General features: G+C 45.5%; 1 protein-coding gene across 1 annotated transcript in view; it reads right to left on the bottom strand.

The window, feature by feature from the left end:
* Positions 1-21,412, bottom strand: part of LAMA1 (laminin subunit alpha 1) — a 154,012-nt gene that overhangs the window by 67,009 nt on the left and 65,591 nt on the right. Inside the window, exons 11-19 of the mRNA XM_024763670.1 lie at positions 20,464-20,604; positions 19,266-19,439; positions 17,726-17,827; positions 16,735-16,946; positions 15,860-15,971; positions 13,348-13,458; positions 7,189-7,316; positions 5,275-5,361; positions 4,395-4,606 (exon numbers count right to left, since the gene is read on the bottom strand). Coding sequence (XP_024619438.1) covers positions 4,395-4,606; positions 5,275-5,361; positions 7,189-7,316; positions 13,348-13,458; positions 15,860-15,971; positions 16,735-16,946; positions 17,726-17,827; positions 19,266-19,439; positions 20,464-20,604 — 1,279 coding nt within the window. The remainder of the gene's footprint in view (positions 1-4,394; positions 4,607-5,274; positions 5,362-7,188; positions 7,317-13,347; positions 13,459-15,859; positions 15,972-16,734; positions 16,947-17,725; positions 17,828-19,265; positions 19,440-20,463; positions 20,605-21,412) is intronic.

Consider the following 21,412-nt stretch of genomic DNA (forward strand, 5'->3'; position numbering starts at 1 on the left):
TATTTTAAAGCTCAGTTATAACGACCTAGATAACTAATACTATACATCATAACTTAATGAACTATTTCCGTGTTCTGAGTCATGAGTCCTTTGAGGTTCTTACCTTCTGGGCAGATGCTTCCGTTTTATCTACAGCCAGAATATTGATGTTTAAAGCCACAAAGTCCCCCCCTTCTCAAAGTGATTCAATTTAACGGGTCCAAGAACCATTTACTTCGTACCACAGCTGTCAATATGTGCTTCATTTAAAATTTGTAATATGTTCACTGACAAGATATCCCAGGACGTGTACCATTTATGAGTGCTTGGGCTCGGAAAATGCACACTCTCCGTCCTATGGTATAACCACGTTAAGAAAAACGTCACGAATTATCTCAAGCCCTAGCACACTTTGTGTGGCAGCCTTTGTGGGGCAGAACAGGGGTGGGCACTGGAAATTAGAAGGCTGATGGCCAGAGGAAAGGAGGTGGGATTCTGCTTCCTTGGCTGACTATGGCCATGTCACTGGGCCTCTCTCCCCTAGTTTTTCCCTTGTGTGCATGGATCGATGCTCACCAGCTCTTGTAGGAGGCTGGTCAAGTGTCATGGGCACCACACAGTGCTGCCCATTCTTGTAGTTTAACTTTTATTTTCTGTTTTTCTGATGCTTTGACTTCTGGGGCCTTGCTGACCCTGGAGAGACAGCCACACCCAGAGCTAGTCAACTTCCAGAGACTGTAAACAGCTCACCTGCTGGAATACCTTTCATATGCAAACCATCCAATCCAGAGCCCACACCCCACGTCTTCCTCACTGGCTCTCAGGTTCCTTTGGGCCCTGACATTCCACTGTCCACCGGTCCTAGTCACTCCAGGGCCTGGCATCAGACAAGAGGCACAGTCCCTAGGTCCCCGGGACCGGCTGAAATGGTTCAGACTAGCCAGTCCCAGACCTGCTTACCCTGCCCGCCCTTGTCTTCCTGCAGATAAAGGCTCCTGCCCACACTTCCCCTCGTGACCAACCTAGGTGCTTCCCCGTGTAGCCACCCCCATGCTGTGGGGTGTCCCCTGTGCCCCCGACTCCCCCCTGACCTGGCCTCCAGAGTAACAAACTGCCTTTGTGACGGCGGTCCTCTCCTCATCTGCTGGCCTTGCTGTACCAAAATAACAACACAGCCTGTATTTAAAACCGTCCTCAGCCTCCCACCATTCTTAACTGTCTCCCAGGGAAAACATCACACACTCACACACATTCACTCACACCCCGCCATCTCCCCCCCCTCCTTAACTCTCTCTGAGTTTCCATCCCCTACTCTCCCTCCCGTCTCCCTCCCCCTTCACACCACCCAATCTTCCAGCCCAATTCTTGGCCCCTGGGCTGCTACAACTGCTCCTCCTAAAATGTCCAGGACTCCCGGGTACAGATCCAGTGAGCAGATCCTGCCTCCGTCCTGATACATCTTTCGGTGGGACGGGCCATGCACCCCTCTCTCCCTTTTGAACCTCTCTCTTACCAAGGTTTTGGGACCCCTTTGAAACTCTTCCGTTTCCTTCCTCTTTCTCTTGTATTTCCCTCTGATCCTCCCTTTCTGTGCCTCACTCAAACCCCACCCTTCCTCTGGGGAATATTCCAAGTTCACTTCGAGTATGATCATCACCAAATATTGATGATAATATAACAAACCACATTTATCACACACCCATCAGCTTGTGTCACCACGTTACAGTCAATAAGTGAAATGAATGAACCTTCATAACAAACATACGAGGGAAGTACTATAATTTTCTGTTTTGGGGTGAGAAGTCTAACACTTAGAAAGGTGATGTTACTAGTCAGAGATCACACTGTTACTTGCAGTTATCCCTCTATAGCAACAATTATAATAGCAATTATTAATAAAAATTGTTCATGTTATAAATAATACTAATTCGAAATATCTCGCAATTACCTTCTGCCAGGTTCTTTACAGGTATTTTAATTCTCAGAAGAACCCCACAATATAAAAATTATACCTACTTAAGTTATTTCGCACAAGGTTTCTTTAATATTAGCGCCCAGGAGGCTTTCTCCCTCCACACCACTCTCTGCCCTGGACAACTGTGTCCGCAGCCACTACTGCATCTATCACACCAAAGCTGATGTCAGCAATACCGAACACTGGCATTTTTACCGGGTTCACCTAATAAAATATGGTATTATGTTATCATGTGGAGACTTCTGGGAAGTTCATAAGAAGGACCCTTATTATAGACCTGGAAGGATTTCTAGTGAAATATTCAGAAACAGTTGTAGGAATTCATCTCGTCAAAGCTAGGAATGGGGGGAAAAGGAGATAGGAAAAGAATAAAAAGTGTAAATGCTCAGAAACTAGAGAAAGCCAGGCAGGGTCAGCCCATAACCAGTCCAGCTCCCTGGGCCAACAACGAGGACCTAGACCCAAATCCCACCTGTTCTGACCCCCCCCCACTCCCCCACACTCTCCACTCATCCCTGAGACCTTCTATTTTATATTTTCCCTTTTATCCCCGTGGCAAAATGCTGACGCAGCTTTGTCAGCGTGGATGCACATAAAGGAAAACATGATGGAAAACTTTTAAATATGTTTGAACAACTTGGGTGTCTGAATCCATTTCTTCAACATTGAATTTTATGTAATCTAAATACAGATCAAATATTTCTGATGAAAACTTAGCATCCTAATAGAGATGGGCCATAAAACACACACTGGGGCTTCCCTGGTCGTGCAGTGGTTGAGAGTCCGCCTGCCGATGCAGGGGACATGGGTTCGTGCCCCGGTCCGGGAAGATCCCACATGCCACGGAGCGGCTGGGCCTGTGAGCCATGGCCGCTGGGCCTGCGTGTCCGGAGCCTGTGCTCCGCAATGGGAGAGGCCACAACAGTGAGAGGCCCACGTACCGCAAAAAAAAAAAAAAACCACACACTGAATTTTGAAGACAGTATTAAAAAGAAAGAAAACAGTTATTAGTACTTTGAAAACTTGATTACATGATAAAATAATACTTTCTATATACTGAGTTAAATAAAATGTATTATTAAAATGTACTTCACCTGTTTCTACTTTTTAAAAGGTGGTTACTAGGAAATTTTAAATTACATGTGTGACATATTTCTGTTGGACAGCACTGATACAGAAAAATAATAAAAATGACTGCTCTTTTTACCAGCAATTGTAATAGCTACCATTTATTTACTGTCTAGAACTTTAAATTTGTCATCCCATTGACTTTTCAGAAAGGCCTTACTGTATACGTATAATTATGTCCATTTTATGTATGAAGAAATAGTTGCTAGGAGAGGTTAATAAAATTTGCCTAATGTCACAGGGCTGGTTGGTGACCAATCCTGGACTCTAAACTAGTCAGACTCTAAAGCCCTGAATCCACACACGTGCCTGTCTCCTACAGCATCGTGTGTAGCTCCCAAATAGACTTGGGATGTTCAAGTCTGATTAAATAAATTTCCAACTCCAATCACAGTATTTGGCATAGTGCCTGGGAAGTAACAGACACTTAATAAATGACAAATGAACTAAGAAATTAATCATCAAGGTTTGCAGTAAGGATGAAAAGAAATGCCATGAGAATTGTGAAAGCATTCCATAAACTTTGAAGCTTTATACAATTACTGGTTATCATAATTATCTACCTATGATAACCAGTCAAGGTGCTGAAGGTCGGGTTCATAGGCCCAGGGCAACAGAAGCTTGTCAATCTCTTGACGTGGTCCTAGGAAAACATCTTTTCTGGATCGCTAGCTCCCTCTTGTGTCTCCACGTTGTAACAGCACAGTAGGACCAGCATTTATAGGAAATTATCAAAATAATTTATAATTGTCACTTTTACTCTTTCATTCCTTTTTCAAGAACTGTGTGAAAAAATCTGAGAGCTGTTATCAGCCCTAAGGCTATAAGTCTGTCATTCTAGGAGTTTGAAAATCTACTTTTCTAAGTAACTGGTTTTACATGGTCTGTAATTTCAAGGGTCTAAGCAGAGAGTCCTGCCGAGCGACGTGGGGGTTGGTGACTCAGGCGCAGACCACTGAGACACACCAGTTTTGGGGGCTAGGGTCTCCCCATTTCCCACTCCACGTCCTGAAATCCCATCTGCCTCACAAAGCCCGTAGCATCTCCCTGACAAACGGGACAGGCTTCCTTCGCCTCCTTGGTCACTGGGAGCAGTGCCAACACTCTGTGAAGGACCACTTTCTCCTGAAATGGAAGGGCACATGCTTTCTAGGCCATCTGACCTTCATTTGGAGTAACTGATCAAGCTAACCCAGCGCAGATCGGGTCAAGTGACCTCCTGGGCCAAGCGCTTTTTGATGCAAGTAAGTAAATGGATGGAGACTTCACAGGGTGATAAGTAATGGACCCAACCGCCAGGTCACACACTCACCGCGGCAGTTTTTCGCAGTCACGGCGTCCCCATAGAACCCGTAGGCACACCTCTCACAGTGGGGGCCATCGGTGTTCCCAAGGCATCTCAGGCATTCTCCGGTGACGGAATCACAGCTCCTGGCCTCCAAGGGGTCCACATTGCCACTACAGTTACAAGGGACACAGGAATCTCCGGGCACTGTTGGGTTTCCAAAGTAACCGTCTGCACATCTATATAGAAGATTGAGAGAGGGATGCAAACAAATGCGATTACTGTAGACATTACCCCACCATCCAGGGACTCTCTGAGTAGTTAATCAACCACACCAACTCTTTACCGAAAATCTACCGTGAGAGGAATGCTGCTCGAGTTCAGGCATTCACAGATTCCCGTCACTCATTGTGAGGCACGGGGAGGGCACCCAAAAGGAGCCACATATCCCGGGAACATGCTCCGGCCCCAGACAATTCGACCCGCATCCCACCACTGAGCGATGTCACCTCCCACGGAGTCCAGCCAGACTTGGCACCGAGACGTACATGCAGGACAGACAACCCTGGCTTCCAGGAGCCAGAGACAACTATTACATCAAACCACCCCTTGCTTATGGAATCATCCAGAGTAACGGGACATTCAAATGTATGAACAGAAGTACTGACTCCCGGCAGTTTCCTATTGATACTGATGAAAACTGAGATTAGCTCAAGGAGATCAAAAAATCCCGAGGGACTTCCAACATTAATTTTTTAATCGATCGACTGATTTTTCTCTGTGATCCGATGGAATAATAATGACATACCAAAGGCTCTAAAGCCACACTTAACCACACGCTTAAGAATAAACACATAGAATTTATAGTAAAAAAATGTTTGGAAACCGGTCAAGAGAAGCAGAGTACCTCTCGCACCAATCCCCCGCGTATCCCGGGGCGCACTGGTCACAGAACACTTCATCTCCACCGTCGAGGTGGCAGGTGGGGCTGAAACTGACAAAGCAGTAGAAATGAATGCAGTTCTCCAGTGGATGGTGCAGAATTCCGAAATATTAAAATGCTTAGCTTCTACCACTCCTGTCCTTACAAACTTTCACTGCATGCTCACTCCTTAACCCAGAGCCCAAGGCCCCAGGCCACGCAGCCCGCCCGTGGGCACTGGACACTCCCTGCTCGACCCTCGGCCTGGACTGCGCTTCTCCCCATCTGCCCGGGTTCACCGGCTCACCCCCAAGGCCCAGCTCAGTGGTCCCCTCCTCCGGGAGGCCGGGTCCGATGCTCAGACAGAGTTCCTCTCCTCAAGTTCCCGGTACTGGGCTGTCTGCCTTAGAGCTGCCCACACTGGCCAAGAGTGAGCCCGCTTACAGGACAGAGCCAAGGGGCTCCGCACTTCAGTGAGTGTAACCAGCATCCCCCGAGGCCCTCACGCAGCCCAAGGTCCCTTCACACTCCATTCCTGGCTCTTGGGAGGACCGCGAAGGGAGGCCTGGGGGCCATAGCGAGGTCCCCACGATTTCACCAGAGCAGCCCTGATTGCTGTTTTGTACACTGGAGTTCCAAATAAAAATCCCCATGGGAGAATCCTCTAGGCGTGGATGGGGGGAGAGTTCTAAAGTGTAAACAGTGAGAGAGGCTTTCAGACCACTGGCCTGGGGGCACACAAGCCCCAGCATGTTGGTCGAGGCCTTGACTGTAACCGTCCTCTGCCTTCCCTCCCGCTCTGGGCCCCGGGACCACCTGCAGCTCCGCAAACCGACCTGCCCCTCACACTGCCAGACCGCGGCACCACTTCTTCCCACCTAGCAGGCCCTTCTCCTCCACTGCCTTCAAACTCCCTCTCATCCTTCAAGTCTCAGATGGAGAGCTCCCACAGGGAATCGCCCCACACAGATTCCCTCTGCACAGTGGGCCCACTTCCTCTGCCCTCGTGACCGCAGTGTGGATTCCATGGCGTCGGCAGCCACGGTGGAAGAGTTTGATACCCAGGACACCTACCATGATGCCCAGCATATACCAGGCGCTCAGTAAAGATTCGTTGAATTAAACTAAATGAATTCAGCCCATTCTCAATGAGCCTCCTATTTACATATTTTGGTCATTAGCTCAAATACTCCTGAAGCCCAGGAACATGTTTTTTTTTTTTTTTTTTAAAGTCCTGTTATAACTCCTATATATATAAATACATATCTATATCTGTATTTTCTATACATATATAGAGTATCTACCATGTTCTATATATACTATAGGATGTGAATTTTTTTTTTTTTTTGGCCGTACGCGGGCCTCTCACTGTTGTGGTCTCTCCCATTGCGGAGCACAGGCTCCGGACACGCAGGCTCAGCGGCCATGGCTCACGGGCCCAGCCGCTCCGCGGCATGTGGGATCCTCCAGGACCGGGGCACGAACCCGCGTCCCCTGCATCGGCAGGCAGACTCTCAACCACTGCGCCACCAGGGAAGCCCCCAGGAACATGTTTTATTCATCTCTGCATCTCCTCTGCCTCTTAGCCCAGTGGTAGGCGCACAACATATACATGTGAAGGAACTGATGCCCAACATTAGACCAAGGGGAAAAAAGGCCATGCAAATGTCCTTGCCTTCACACAACTTGCCTTACATAATTTAATACATCAAAGTTTTTTGTTTGTTTTTTTTAAAGAAGAGAGAATCTGTTCCTCTATCTCTAATCCCAATTAATTGCCCCAGGGCAAAATTAACACTCTCATCACACACAGGTCTTGCTCTGAAGATTTCAGTGCACGTCTGGATGGAGACCCAGGCCACGCGGGGCAGGACCCGCTGGTGCAGGAGCCCGGCTTACTTGTTGGAGGCCGTGGAGAGCGGGCAGGCACACGGCTGGCAGTCCCCAGGGGTCCCTCGGGAAGGCAGCCCGTAGAAGCCGGGCAGGCAGCGCTCACAGCGGTCCCCGGTGGTGTTGTGCTGGCATGCCTAGGACACGCGCATGGAAAGAAGACTCGGCTCAGGTCTCCTTAAAGGAGTCTCAGGTTCATCTTCAAACAACTTGAAGTCCAAGTGAAGAAAAAAGGCAAAACGCTAAAGGAAGTCACCAAACTCTCTTATATGAGGAGGGTTGCCTGTTTCCAGATCTGCTGATAAAAATTTTTAATTTATGTAAACGGGAAGCATAAGACCTTTCATTTCCAACCGTGTCAGAGTAACTGGCAGCAGACTTGCCCTCTGTAGGGACGGAATACAATACATCAAAGAGCTGCTCTCAGACCCCAGACAGCGGAGGTGCAGGATGTGCAGGGAAGGGAGACAGCGGGATGGGTCCTGCAACTGCATGTCTTTCCCCTTGGAGACAGTCCAGGAAATCCTGAATTTATACTACGGCATGGAGAACATCGTAAACGGTAAATACATGAATAAGTACGAAAAATTTCTTTTCCTCATTTAAAACACCTCTTTAGACAGTGAAATTACCCTGCGTCAGGTGTAGGAGGTGTGCGGGAGATGGGCCCCTGGGCGGCTCCTGTCCTGCCCGTTCCTTCCAGGCTCCTCTTCTCACGTGGCTTGGTCTCCCTATTGCCCCCACCTGGTGCTGATGCCACCCAGAGCTCTCCTACAACCTCTGCCCTCCCCTGCCCGTACTCCCAGCCCCAGCCCCGCCTGTGGGCCCTCTCCTCTCACTTCCTCTCCCTTGGGGTCTTCCATGTCCTTTTATATCCCTTCTCTTAAAGCCACTCATTTTACACACACTTACTGGACATTTTTCATCTGAATATTCAAATAATATTTCCAGTTGTTAACTACATATTTTTCTATCATTCCTGAAATTGATAAAAGTTTTCCCATCTGTTCAATTTAATTGTGTTGCATCCTCTATATCACGGTTTCACCAGTTTTATTTAGGGTTATCCCAGAACAGAGCTTCCAAATTTGAATGTGTATACAGATCATGTGGGTTAAATGTTGACTCTGATGCTGGAGGTCTGCGATTTTGAGTTTCTAAAAAAGCTTCCAGATGACACCCATGCGCTTTTCATCCCTTATATGACCTTGGTTTTGATCATTAACCCAAATCTACGCAAAATGCAACCGGCCTTGGTAAAGAGCTACATGGTTGTGCTAAAAGAATTATGCAAAATAATTAGTTTTGTTAAAATCTATTCGATTACGCTCAACTGCAAATGTCTCTGATTTGCTTTCTTTCCTCAAAGGGCCAGACTGGGTCTTCTTTCTCTTTGGGAAAACTACGATGTAGTTCTGTTGAAAAACCTGCTGAAGGTCTGTTTCAATGCTTTCTCAGGCGGGCGCCAACACCCCTTTAAGTGATGATCCCTGTTGGTGGATCTGGAACATGAAGGGATAGGAATGCTCATCTCCTTGGGGAGCGAGCACATCTTCTCTTGATTGGAAAAGGAAAACCAGGAGGGCCTAAGACATGCACAACTGCATTTTATGCCCCTGTCTTTCCAAAGAAAAGAAATTTATTTCTCCTTGGAGTAAAAGCAGAGAGAGCTCAGAGAAAAGAATAAGGACACAGGTAAACTATGGACTTTGGGTGGCTGTGATGTGTCAGCGTGGGGTCACTAATTGTAACAAATGCACGACTCTGGGGGGGATGTTGATAATGGGGGCGTATGAGCATGGGTGCCCACAGTGGGTAGATTGGAAATCTCTATACCTTCTTCTCAACTTCACTGTAAACCTAAAACTACTCTAAAAATAGTCTTTAAAAAAAAAACAAGAATAGGAGCACTAAGAACAACTGGAAACTTCTAATAAAATGTATTTAAGGAGTCAACCCCTAGAATCTAGATAACTATATACAAGGCCAGGGGCTAGTTACAGCTATGCAAAAGGAAGAATTAAAGGTTTCTTTTTAAATTAGAATTTAAAAAGCAAAGTAGATTAAACAGACAAGTGATCGTACCAAGTTTTTATATTTCCCTGTATTCCAATCTAAATTTTTATTACTTTTCTCCTTTAATTACTTAAAAAAGGAAAAATAATAATTTTACAGCAGAAAAACCTGACAGAGACCCCCTTATCCGAGTGACCCAGGCTAATTAACATACCCCCAGAAGAAGCCAGTGGCATCACAGACCCTGACAGCACACACTGGGAGGGAACGTCACCTCAAGGTCCTCTCACCAAAACTGGATAACCTCAACCTCATCACGAGAAAGTGGACCAGCTCCAGCAGAGGGACAGTCCACAGAAGGTCCAAAGATCTCAAACGCGCCCTAGTCCTGAAAACCAGGAACTGTCACAGCCTGAAGGAGGCAAAGCCACTAAATGCAGTATGGGACGGTAGGTATGATGCTGGAAAGGAAAAGGATGAAACCCGAATGGAATGTGACATTTAGTTGATGGGACTGTGCCATGTTAATTTCTGAGTTTTGATAACCATACAGATTGTGTAAGATGAGCATCCGGGGAAACAGGGCGATGCTCACACGGGAACCCTCTATCCTATTTTTCTAACCTTTCCGTAAATCTGAAATTATTCCTTAAAAACATTTAAACTATAAAAATCATTATTATTTTCTATACTTAGAGCTTTAAGGCTACTTAGTATCTTCACTTTCATAGGAGAATATATTTTTGGAAATATATATTAACAGAAGCATGTGCAAATCTTCCAGCCTGCCTGTCACTAAAGCCATAGGTGGTACAACCACGACCTGCTGACCACCCCCAAGTGCTGGCAGAGGCCTCCAAACCCAAATGGCAGGGGGAGAGAGGTTTTTAAAAAGCAGTGACCAGGACTTCCCTGGTGGTGCAGTGGTTAAGAATCTGCCTGCCAATGCAGGGTACACGGGTTCGATCCCTGGTCCGGGAAGATCCTACGTGCCGCAGAGCAACTAAGTCCGTGCGCCACAACTACTGAGCCCACATGTCACAACTACTGAAGCCCAAGCACATAGAGTCCAGGCCTGCCGATGCAGGGGACCACCACAATGAGAGGCCCATGCACCGCAACTAAGAATAGCCACCGCTTGCCGCAACTAGAGAAAGCCCGCGCAACGTGCGCCACAACTACTGAGCCCACGCACATAGAGTCCAGGCTCTACAACAAGAGAAGCCACCACAATGAGAGGCCCATGCACCGCAACTAAGAATAGCCACCGCTTGCCGCAACTAGAGAAAGCCCGCGCGCAGCAACGAAGACCCAATGCAGCCAAATAAATAAATTAAAAAAAAAAAAAAAAAAAAAGCAGCGACCTCCCTTCCTTGTGGGAAGTTGCACCTGAGGAACTTATTCTGGAGGGACTGCGTATGCGTGCAAACATCATTCCACGCCATCCTACAGACGCTTCACTTACAGAACAAAGACACTGACAAAGAACTAAACAAAACAAAAGCTGTACTTGCAGAGAAAAAGAAAAATTAGGCTCTAGAGAGAAAAAGCAATCAGCGGCATCATGCCGATATCTTCCCCATGGGTCTGATGGTTAATTTTTCCTAACCCTGTGACTCAATCAAGCTCTTTTGGAAAAAGCATGATCCTTTCCCTGTGCAGTGAATAGGGTTCAGCTGATTACCATATGCATTCACTCCATCTCTGAGCAGTGAATCCATTAGAACCCAGGAGTGTGGCCTGGCTCCCAGGCATAAGAGCCTAAAAGAATTCCTGACTGAAGTTAAAAAACAAGTCTTGCCCTGTATCTGCCCCAAAGTTCATTCTCAAGATTAACTACATATTTGCTAAGCCCTATTTCAACTCCAACTGCATGAAAGAGGTACTTGTTTGCAGAGTTTATCTGAACTAACATCTATGAAGCATTATATATTATACAGATGAGTGAGATTATTAGAAATTTTTATTATTCCTCTTACGATATACTATGTAATATAATGTTAAAATCTACTAGCACTTGCGTTTAAAAGATCTGATCCTTTTTATTTAATCAGTGGTCGTTTTCTCCCTTTATATTGCTTTTTAATTTTGCAAAGTAAATCATTACTTATTGTTCTAATAAAAAACCTGCAGTGAAATCATACATCTTTTTTCTGCTATCACCAAAGCAACTTTTCTTCACAAAAAAAAGAAGGAAAAAAGCAGGAAACATTTCATAACTTAAACTTAAACCTGCAGATTTCCTCTGGGGTCCACAAGGGCAGGGATATTCCCTGTGGAGGAAGCTTCTTTTTTAATCACTTCTGTACAGTGAGGGCTTCAGGGTGGGAGGAGGGCATGCACTCAAGGTCTCAGCCAGACTCACAAAGCAAACGCCATGAACGTCACACTCAGCTGCATGGCCGTGGCATTCACAGGGCTGACAGATTCCTCCAAAGAGTATTCCATCCACGCGGTAATAGCCAGGGAGACAGGACTGCAAAAGAAGGACGGGTGACTGTCCAGGTGAAGGCAAATTTACACAAAACGCAAATCATCTTCTTCCCAGTACGTTAGAATCATAAACCGCTCAATTTTCCATGAATGGAAACTTATTTTTTTTGCCCAAACGTGCCATAAAATGCACCCATATTAAGCATACGATTCAATGGTTTTTTTTTTTCAGTAAGTTTACTGAGTTGTGCAACCATCACCATAATCCAGTTCCTTATATATTTTAAAGGTAGAAATATGCACACAAAAATGTAATGGCTATGCAATGAGTCAGCGTACATCGCAGCGGTTTTCCACTGCAATATTCTTAGAAATCATGTAACAGCCTTTTAATCAAGGCTGTTTCCATAAAGGGGATTTATTTCTCTCAACACTTTTTCTTTTGCTTAAAATTTAGTAAATGTTGCCGTCAAAGTGTTAAATGCAGGTCTGCGTCAAACGGCATCAGTTTAAGAGAGCAAACGTTGCAGGTGAGCTTCCCTCTGGCTATGCGCTGGACAGGCAACATGGGCGTTCAGGGGCAGGGAGCCACCCCGGACACTGTACTTCATGTCGCCCACACCGCTTGCCGCAACTAGAGAAAGCCCGCGCACAGCAACGAAGACCCAATGCAGCCAAATAAAAAAATTAAAAAAAAAAAAAAAAAAAAAGCAGCGACCTCCCTTCCTTGTGGGAAGTTGCACCTGAGGAACTTATTCTGGAGGGACTGCGTATGCGTGCAAACATCATTCCACGCCATCCTACAGACGCTTCACTTACAGAACAAAGACACTGACAAAGAACTAAACAAAACAAAAGCTGTACTTGCAGAGAAAAAGAAAAATTAGGCTCTAGAGAGAAAAAGCAATCAGCGGCATCATGCCGATATCTTCCCCATGGGTCTGATGGTTAATTTTTCCTAACCCTGTGACTCAATCAAGCTCTTTTGGAAAAAGCATGATCCTTTCCCTGTGCAGTGAATAGGGTTCAGCTGATTACCATATGCATTCACTCCATCTCTGAGCAGTGAATCCATTAGAACCCAGGAGTGTGGCCTGGCTCCCAGGCATAAGAGCCTAAAAGAATTCCTGACTGAAGTTAAAAAACAAGTCTTGCCCTGTATCTGCCCCAAAGTTCATTCTCAAGATTAACTACATATTTGCTAAGCCCTATTTCAACTCCAACTGCATGAAAGAGGTACTTGTTTGCAGAGTTTATCTGAACTAACATCTATGAAGCATTATATATTATACAGATGAGTGAGATTATTAGAAATTTTTATTATTCCTCTTACGATATACTATGTAATATAATGTTAAAATCTACTAGCACTTGCGTTTAAAAGATCTGATCCTTTTTATTTAATCAGTGGTCGTTTTCTCCCTTTATATTGCTTTTTAATTTTGCAAAGTAAATCATTACTTATTGTTCTAATAAAAAACCTGCAGTGAAATCATACATCTTTTTTCTGCTATCACCAAAGCAACTTTTCTTCACAAAAAAAAGAAGGAAAAAAGCAGGAAACATTTCATAACTTAAACTTAAACCTGCAGATTTCCTCTGGGGTCCACAAGGGCAGGGATATTCCCTGTGGAGGAAGCTTCTTTTTTAATCACTTCTGTACAGTGAGGGCTTCAGGGTGGGAGGAGGGCATGCACTCAAGGTCTCAGCCAGACTCACAAAGCAAACGCCATGAACGTCACACTCAGCTGCATGGCCGTGGCATTCACAGGGCTGACAGATTCCTCCAAAGAGTATTCCATCCACGCGGTAATAGCCAGGGAGACAGGACTGCAAAAGAAGGACGGGTGACTGTCCAGGTGAAGGCAAATTTACACAAAACGCAAATCATCTTCTTCCCAGTACGTTAGAATCATAAACCGCTCAATTTTCCATGAATGGAAACTTATTTTTTTTGCCCAAACGTGCCATAAAATGCACCCATATTAAGCATACGATTCAATGGTTTTTTTTTTTCAGTAAGTTTACTGAGTTGTGCAACCATCACCATAATCCAGTTCCTTATATATTTTAAAGGTAGAAATATGCACACAAAAATGTAATGGCTATGCAATGAGTCAGCGTACATCGCAGCGGTTTTCCACTGCAATATTCTTAGAAATCATGTAACAGCCTTTTAATCAAGGCTGTTTCCATAAAGGGGATTTATTTCTCTCAACACTTTTTCTTTTGCTTAAAATTTAGTAAATGTTGCCGTCAAAGTGTTAAATGCAGGTCTGCGTCAAACGGCATCAGTTTAAGAGAGCAAACGTTGCAGGTGAGCTTCCCTCTGGCTATGCGCTGGACAGGCAACATGGGCGTTCAGGGGCAGGGAGCCACCCCGGACACTGTACTTCATGTCGCCCTTGTGACGACCCTGAGAAATCGGCTCTCTGATAGACTCGGAATCCGGAACACGGCGCGTTAGCTACGGTCCATGGCACCCGTGCAGTGATTCCACACCAGGTGTGCACACCTCCAAGACCCATGTCCACGGGCTGCCCGGGGCCACAGCAGACAAGAAACACATCCAGAGTGCAGACCACGGAGTAATTAATTTGGAGGTTGGCACACTCCCTTGGGGGCATGGGAGGACGGGGTGTGGATTTGCCTTTTATTGTCCTAAGAATTCTTAAAGAACATTTCATTATAGTAATAATATATAATGCCTTCATTCACACTGACCTTGGGAAAGTCCCCTGCCACCTCCCCCACGACCCCGCCCCGCAGCCAGGCTCCCCCGGGGACAGTGGACTTGTCTACAGACAGGCACTGAGCAGGCAGCTGCCTGGGGGTCTGTGTTGCGGCTACAGGGCTCCCCCAAATTCCATTCCCAACCAGTAGCTGCCTGATTCTTTAAGTCAGCTTCTGAGTAACAGCTGGATAAAAGAATGAGTTCTTCTATTTAACACAAACTCTTGCAAACGAGTCTTGAGCTGCCTATGTGATGCTTGAGCCATGAACTCAAGCACACCAGCACTTCCGGGAACAAAGCCCCGCTCACTTGTTCTCTAGCAGCAGCTGCTTCCTGCTGTCCCCTCCCAGTCCAGCTGGCTGGGCTCCCACTTCCACGGTTGTCCCTGCTCTACCTGTCACTCCCCTAAGCCCACATCCACATACTATGAGGTGGTCTGAGGGTCATTTATCCATTAAGCACTAGGCCCGCAGGGATTAGGACTTATGGACATTTGCTGGTCCTAAAAATAAATGAGATGTAAAAATAAGTTCATTGGTCCTGACCCTGTGGCCAAAAAAAATCTTGCAAAATATTTAAAATAGAAATAAAAATATTTAATTAAATATGTACACCACAAAGCTTTAGGCCAACTTTATTACCTACAAAGCTAATATTATAGGTTAAATGTTCTCACTTTGTAAAAATGCTTGCCAAGAAATCACAACCAATGACAAATGTTCACAATCACAGTCATGGGCTCATGAGAGGCAGGACCTCATGGCAATTAGCAGGGATGAAGTTCAAAGACCACTTCCTAGCTGTGTGACCTTGGTCAAGTTACTTAACCTCTCTGTGTCTCCGTTTCCTAATCTATGGAACAGAAAGTATATGAAGGGCCTACCTCATAGGATTGTTCTAAGGATTAAATGAGGTAACATATGGAAGGGGCTCAGAATAGTGCCAAATGCGTAGAAAGTTCTCAGTAAGAGAGAGTTACTATCAATATGTATGTCCAAATAATTTCAAAAAATATTTCAAAATTTTTAAGCGACAGATTACTTTCATCCATGACTACAAGTATGGTTTCATATACTGCATATGTGAGGTAGAGCCCACCTAAGTAACATAGCCTGGGGCCATCAAAGGTCTCCAAAAAGACCTGGCTTGTCTGAAGCTTTCCAGGGTCGCATGTTGGTAATTGGTAAATGTTCAAATACAATCAAATTCAATCCTCCTTAGAAATGCAAAATATGGCATGGGTGTCTCAACTTTCCTGTTGACTAAGCAGGACAGTGACACTTACTTAGAGTATTCCCAGATGCCCCAGAGGAATCAGATTTCCTTAAACAATGTGTTTCCAATGTTCCAATAGCCTCCAAAAGTCTGATGTTTAGAAACACTGGGTTTCCAAAGTTAAAATTCAAACACGCATTACAACATCACCTTCAATATGCTTTTCCCCCAACCCCGTAGGAAGGAGAAAAGGAAGAAGACGGGAAGGGGGAGGCGTGTTACCTCACAAGAGATGCCCGCATAGCCTTGGGGACACTCGCAATGCTCCACCTCCGTGGCCAGGGACAGGTCTATAACGTTAGGGCTGGCTGTGTCCAGAGAGACAGAATCCAACCTGCAAACAGACAAACAGGCAGGGCCGTTACAGGACTTACATACTCGCACACAGTATCTAACACCTCATAGAAGACGAATTCCTAAGAAAGATTTAATTCAAACAAAATGGTGATGTGATTTTTGTAAGTAAGTAAAGATTTTCACAACAGGACACTTTCTGGGAGCTGTTCATTAGTCCCTGGAAATGCCTTGGACATTTGGTACAAGACGAGCTGCTGTCCATACACAGCCGTGGGAAGGCTCTGAGAAGCCCATTCCGAAGAGTGAACTCCAGAACGAACCCATGCAGTTGAACTCTCTCCAGTCAGAGAGATTGTCCTGAATGTGCAGTTCTCTGTTTGCTTTAGCTGCATCCAACATGTATGCTTAGCCTGGCATTGCCAGAAACTGACCTTCTCAGAGTAACAAAACAACTAAGGATGGACTCAGGAGCTTAAATAGTTTGTGAAAACCTAAGACCATTAACATCAGGAGGGTGAAAACCAGATGCAACACAGTTAACAACTGTCACCTCATTGGGCATTTCTCAAAAATCCACCCTGAAAGTTTATGATCCCAATGCCAAGTCTATCTCCTACTAGATACATTTGCCATGGACAACAATTGTTATGCCTTTGATAAAATTATAGTGATAAAAAATAATTCCAAGACAGTTCCGTTAGCTGTGTCCTTGAAATAATCAAGTAAAGTATATTCAGCTTAAAATTGTATGATAATAAAGACAAGGATCACCTACGTTTTCTCTCCTTTTCAGTACACACCTGTAAAGAGCCATCTTCGCAGAATTGTAGTTGGCTCTGATCAAGAGATGTGTCATGTTGGCAAGCACGGTCATCAGCTGGTCACGATCTACCTCCCTCCTGCTATGAAAATCTCGGAAGTGCTCAGGCACGAGTCTAACCACGTTCAAGTGCTCTTCATAGGGCTGCAATAACAGGCCCTCTGCCTGGGTCCTTAAAGTGAGCCCATTCCCCTAACATTTAAAAACAAGAGGAAATATATTCAGAATTCAATTTCATGATCAAACACTAAAAGCAGATTTTGTATTCAGCCACGTGGCTTTTCATTTGTGTGCAGGTTTTTGGCAAACATGTAATGATGTCCATAGTCCTTGGTCCAGAACGACCAGAGAAAACATCACTATCCTCCTCTCAGAGGGATTCGGGTAAGTCTAAAGACTGTGCCTGTGCTGGGATCTCAGAAAAGAGACAAAGTCATGCACTAGCCCACAGTTTCCCTCAAAGCAACCAATCTGACACCTCTTATCTTTTTTTTAATTGAAGCATAGTTGATTTACAGTGTTTCAGGGGTACAGCAAAGGCCAAGGCCTTGCTGGGTCTTTTTGTGATGGGAGTGAGGATACAGGAACAGGGACAGAGGTGGAGGACAAAAATGACAATGCATCTCCGGTCCCCACACAGCCAGGCACTGCTGCCTAGTCATTCACGTGGGGAGGATGCTACAGGAGGGGAGGAGGGACCCAAAGGGCCTAAAAGGAAGTCCTAACATAAAGGAAAAACTCCTCTCCCTCTGAATTGTGAATAGACAGGTCAGCTACAGGAGCAAGCGAAGAGCTACAGGTGCTGCCCTGAGGCAATTCTGGAAATTCCCAGTCTCAGCGGAGTCCAGACGGGCAAAGCGGCCACCTGGCCCTGAGCTCCTGCCACTACGGCCTCGCTTAGCCACCTTCAGTCATAAAACTGCTGCCCCACGAAGCCCTCAGCTCTAGCAAACTGATGCGAAAGCAATTACCTTAATGATGACGTCGGCGTGAGACATGGGGTCACCATCCGCCGTCTCCACTGGGACCTCGTAAGACACCGTGTACTTCAGGAATCCACCAAACGCCGTCAGCTGGAATGTTTAAGTGACAATGAGCACGGAGGGGAAGGATCATAGCCCTTGGTAAGGGGACACGGTCACTAGGATCCACCTGGCAACAACTAGGCTGCGAGGTGTCCCAGAGGCCACAATATGTAAGGATTTCATATTAAGGGCAGTGGAAAGGAAGCACGTTATACGAATGTTCTGTTTAACTGATACCACGAAATGTAGGATACTGTCTAAATGCACAGAAACAAATGTACTCCTTCTTAGAGACCCCGAGGTAAATTACTCTGTAAATTACTCTGAACTTGTGCTAGTCCCACGAAAGACCTTTATTTCACTTAAGGACTTTAGGGGGCAGGGAGTGTGATCCAGGACTACAATCTCAACACTGGGGCTCACCACCCTGCTTATAGGAGGGCAACAGCAACACGTGTGATCAGCTAAAGGAAGGACTAAGGATTTCCTTCCTGATCAGACATCCTTTAATGTAAAAGAGAGATTTTCCTTCTGCCAGCTATGGTACAACGTTCAGAATCCAATCTTTGCACCATAAAATTGGAGAGGTGCTCCCCAGACATGAAAACAAAACAAAACTATTGAATTTTGGTGATAAGATCCCATTCTAAATAGAAAATGTCTTCTAAGATTATAATTTGATGGGAAAAGTAATCATTTTCAAAAATAAACACTACTTAAACATACACAAAACAGCTATAAAATTAAAATATAACCATCAAATTAACTGGAAATGTACCACGGTACGAGACCTACACTACACATACCATGACTTCAAACAAACCAAAGGCCTGGGTAAGGTGAGCAGGGAGCTGCAGGTATTGAGAGAGATTCCACTGGATATATTTTCAGATCGATCAGAGTCTGGAGGGAAGCTGCCTAATTGGTGAGGAGGGACAGGACCATGTCATTGAAGGGAGAGGTTAAATCGTAGCCACCAACTTCCCACTTTGTGGAATCACCTTTGAGCGTTTTCTTACAGTGGAAAGCATTCTACCTGTCCTTAAACATGAACTTCACGTGAGCAACAAGCATAATAAAGAAGCAGGGGGCAGTGCAAGGGTTCCTGCACACCTTTCCCAGGGGTGTTCTATACGCCAGGTAAGACAGGTACACAGCTGGCTCCACAGGGCAGGGATGCGAGGGACCTTCACAAAGGCCCAGGTGACCCAGGAACCCAGAGCAAAACAGAAGGTCTCTCGGGGAGGGGACAAGATTTCATACAACAAACCACCTTCGACGGGGCCAAGAAAGACACAGGTTCATATTTTAAAGATGCAGTAAAGTCTAACAAAGATAAAAAGACCGTGTGAATCAGGTGTCAGTAAACGCTGTGTGATATTCTGCTAAACTCAAGAGAGACCAACGACAGTACTTGAAAAGCCAACACAAGGTCTTCCTTAATGTGCTCTGAGATCTCTGCCCCAGACACCGGCCCTGGAAGTACCTTGTTTCCCAGGTAGGCCTCCGGAGCCGACCAGTAATACTGGGAGGTCAGCCTCTGCACCACCGCCGAGCTGTTGATGCTGATCTGGTGACGCCCGCCCAGCGTGTCCTGCTGGGACCGGAGCTGGCTGGAACTGACCAAGTCGGTGACCAGCCAGCCAGACATATCTTTCACCTTAAAAAAGATCCAAGAATTTTAGAACATGAAATTGAAGTCACCTTATGTTTCACCCAGCCCAGTGTTAGTATCTTCACCGTGAAGGGACAGACCCAGAAAGCTCGGCAAGGACGGAGCTAACGCACAGTGGCCCTTGCACTCGTCAAAGGACCCGGAAAACCTGAGAACGAGTCACACATCCCCCAAACCCAGGTCAATTAGAAGCAAATAATGAGCAAAACCATAAAGGCCACGGGTATATAACTTAGATTAAAAAACAGCAAAGAACTCAATAAACGCATTGAACACGGTGTCTCTGGCTAACTCTGACTTCGTTGTTGCCCCCTGCTTCTTAGCCAAATGCCAAAAACCGTATAAAACAACCTACAGATCCTATCCTCCCAATTTGTCATCTACATAGAGATGACAGGAGATCACCCACAGGAACGCACCCCATTCTCAAGTACTGATCCGAATCCCTCCTCCCCAGACGCTGGTGAGGAGGGAGGAAGGAGGAGGGAGGGGAGGAAGGAGGGTCAGGGACTAGCCCTAACCTCCAGCCATCACCCTATCCTCCCTAGAACCCACTCAGCACTCACCCAGAACTCGTTCCCCCAGAATTCTCGATTCCCCAAACAAAGGGAGTACCCTGCCTCTCCTCATAAACTGTGCCACCTGCTGCGTTCCCACCTCGCCTGCTTCTTTGAGCTAGAAAATTCTGCATGTCCCCAGGTCCTGCTATGCTCCCCGGCCTGAGACCGGGGTGGGGCTGGTGGGGTAAGATCTGACCCCACAACTCCATGCATTTCCCCACAGAAGAAATTTACACACGATGCGTTCTGCAATGCCGCAGCATCCTATTGCTTCCATAGGAAAATGTATGAGGGAACAAACACATGATCTAGGAATTTTAGTGACACTTTGGTAAGTGGGCACCCTTTGATCCACGCCGACGTCGGTCCAAAGGATGAGAGTGGTGTTACAGAAAAGACAGCCTCATCGCTTTCTGACACAGTTCCTGGCTCTCAAACGATTCCCCCACCTGACTAATTGGCCAGGAGAGGCTGTCGCAAACGTCAGAGACACCAAAGCAGAAGCATTCCGAGCAGCCCTGGGGGTTCCTTTCCTCCAAGTTATAGAATCCTGGTTTGCATCGATCACAATGTTTCCCCTCAACATTCTCCTGCAAATTGGAGTAAAAAATTAGCTTTTGAAACCAATAGGTAGGCAGACTAAAATGACATTAACATGACATTAGCAAGAAGGATGTCTGGCGATCCAGAGACACAGGTAAACAAAAAGACACTCAAAGTCAATGCGAAGCCTCATGATGTCACGATTTCCAGATAGTCTGAAATACTTATCATTGGATTTTGTAGTCAAGACTGAGGCTAGGGATCTTAGAGCTTGGTCCTTATATTTAAATGGCTTTTTCGTGTTGCTTTGTTTTAAATCTTCTATGTTTGCTGATCTTTCAAGCATTTTAAAATCTAAAGAGGAATATGTAATTGTCTTGTTAATAAATGCTCAAGATAATTTTCCATCGTATGTAACGTACCTAAGGCTCTGCTTACATGGGAAGGAACACAAGACACAGCCAGAAGTCCGCTGAATTATGGGGAGATGGCTATTAGTGTCAGATAGCCAGAAAACTCCTCCCTGGCACCAGATTCATGCATTTCTTATCATTGTTCAATTCCTTTTTAAGAGAAGTCCAAAAGAATCTATCTGCCTTTAATTAATGTCCTTAGAAATGTAGTGTTTACTTGGTTCTCCTCTAAACATAAAGCTTAAAAAGGATGTCACAGAAGAGGCATTAGGCCAAGGCCTAAGAAAAGCAGTATTTGGTTTCAACCAGGAAGTCACAGAAATACTTCTGGAGTATCTGGCCATCACCCAGAAGGCACCAAAAAAGAAAATCAGGTGCCCATCTAAGTCCAAGGATATATTCTGTGGCCAGTTCACTGTGACATGATGTCATGCTTCTCAGA

Source organism: Neophocaena asiaeorientalis, unplaced genomic scaffold (genome assembly GCF_003031525.2).
Source record: "Neophocaena asiaeorientalis asiaeorientalis breed wild unplaced genomic scaffold, Neophocaena_asiaeorientalis_V1.1 scaffold110, whole genome shotgun sequence".
NCBI classification, from domain to species: domain Eukaryota; kingdom Metazoa; phylum Chordata; class Mammalia; order Artiodactyla; family Phocoenidae; genus Neophocaena; species Neophocaena asiaeorientalis.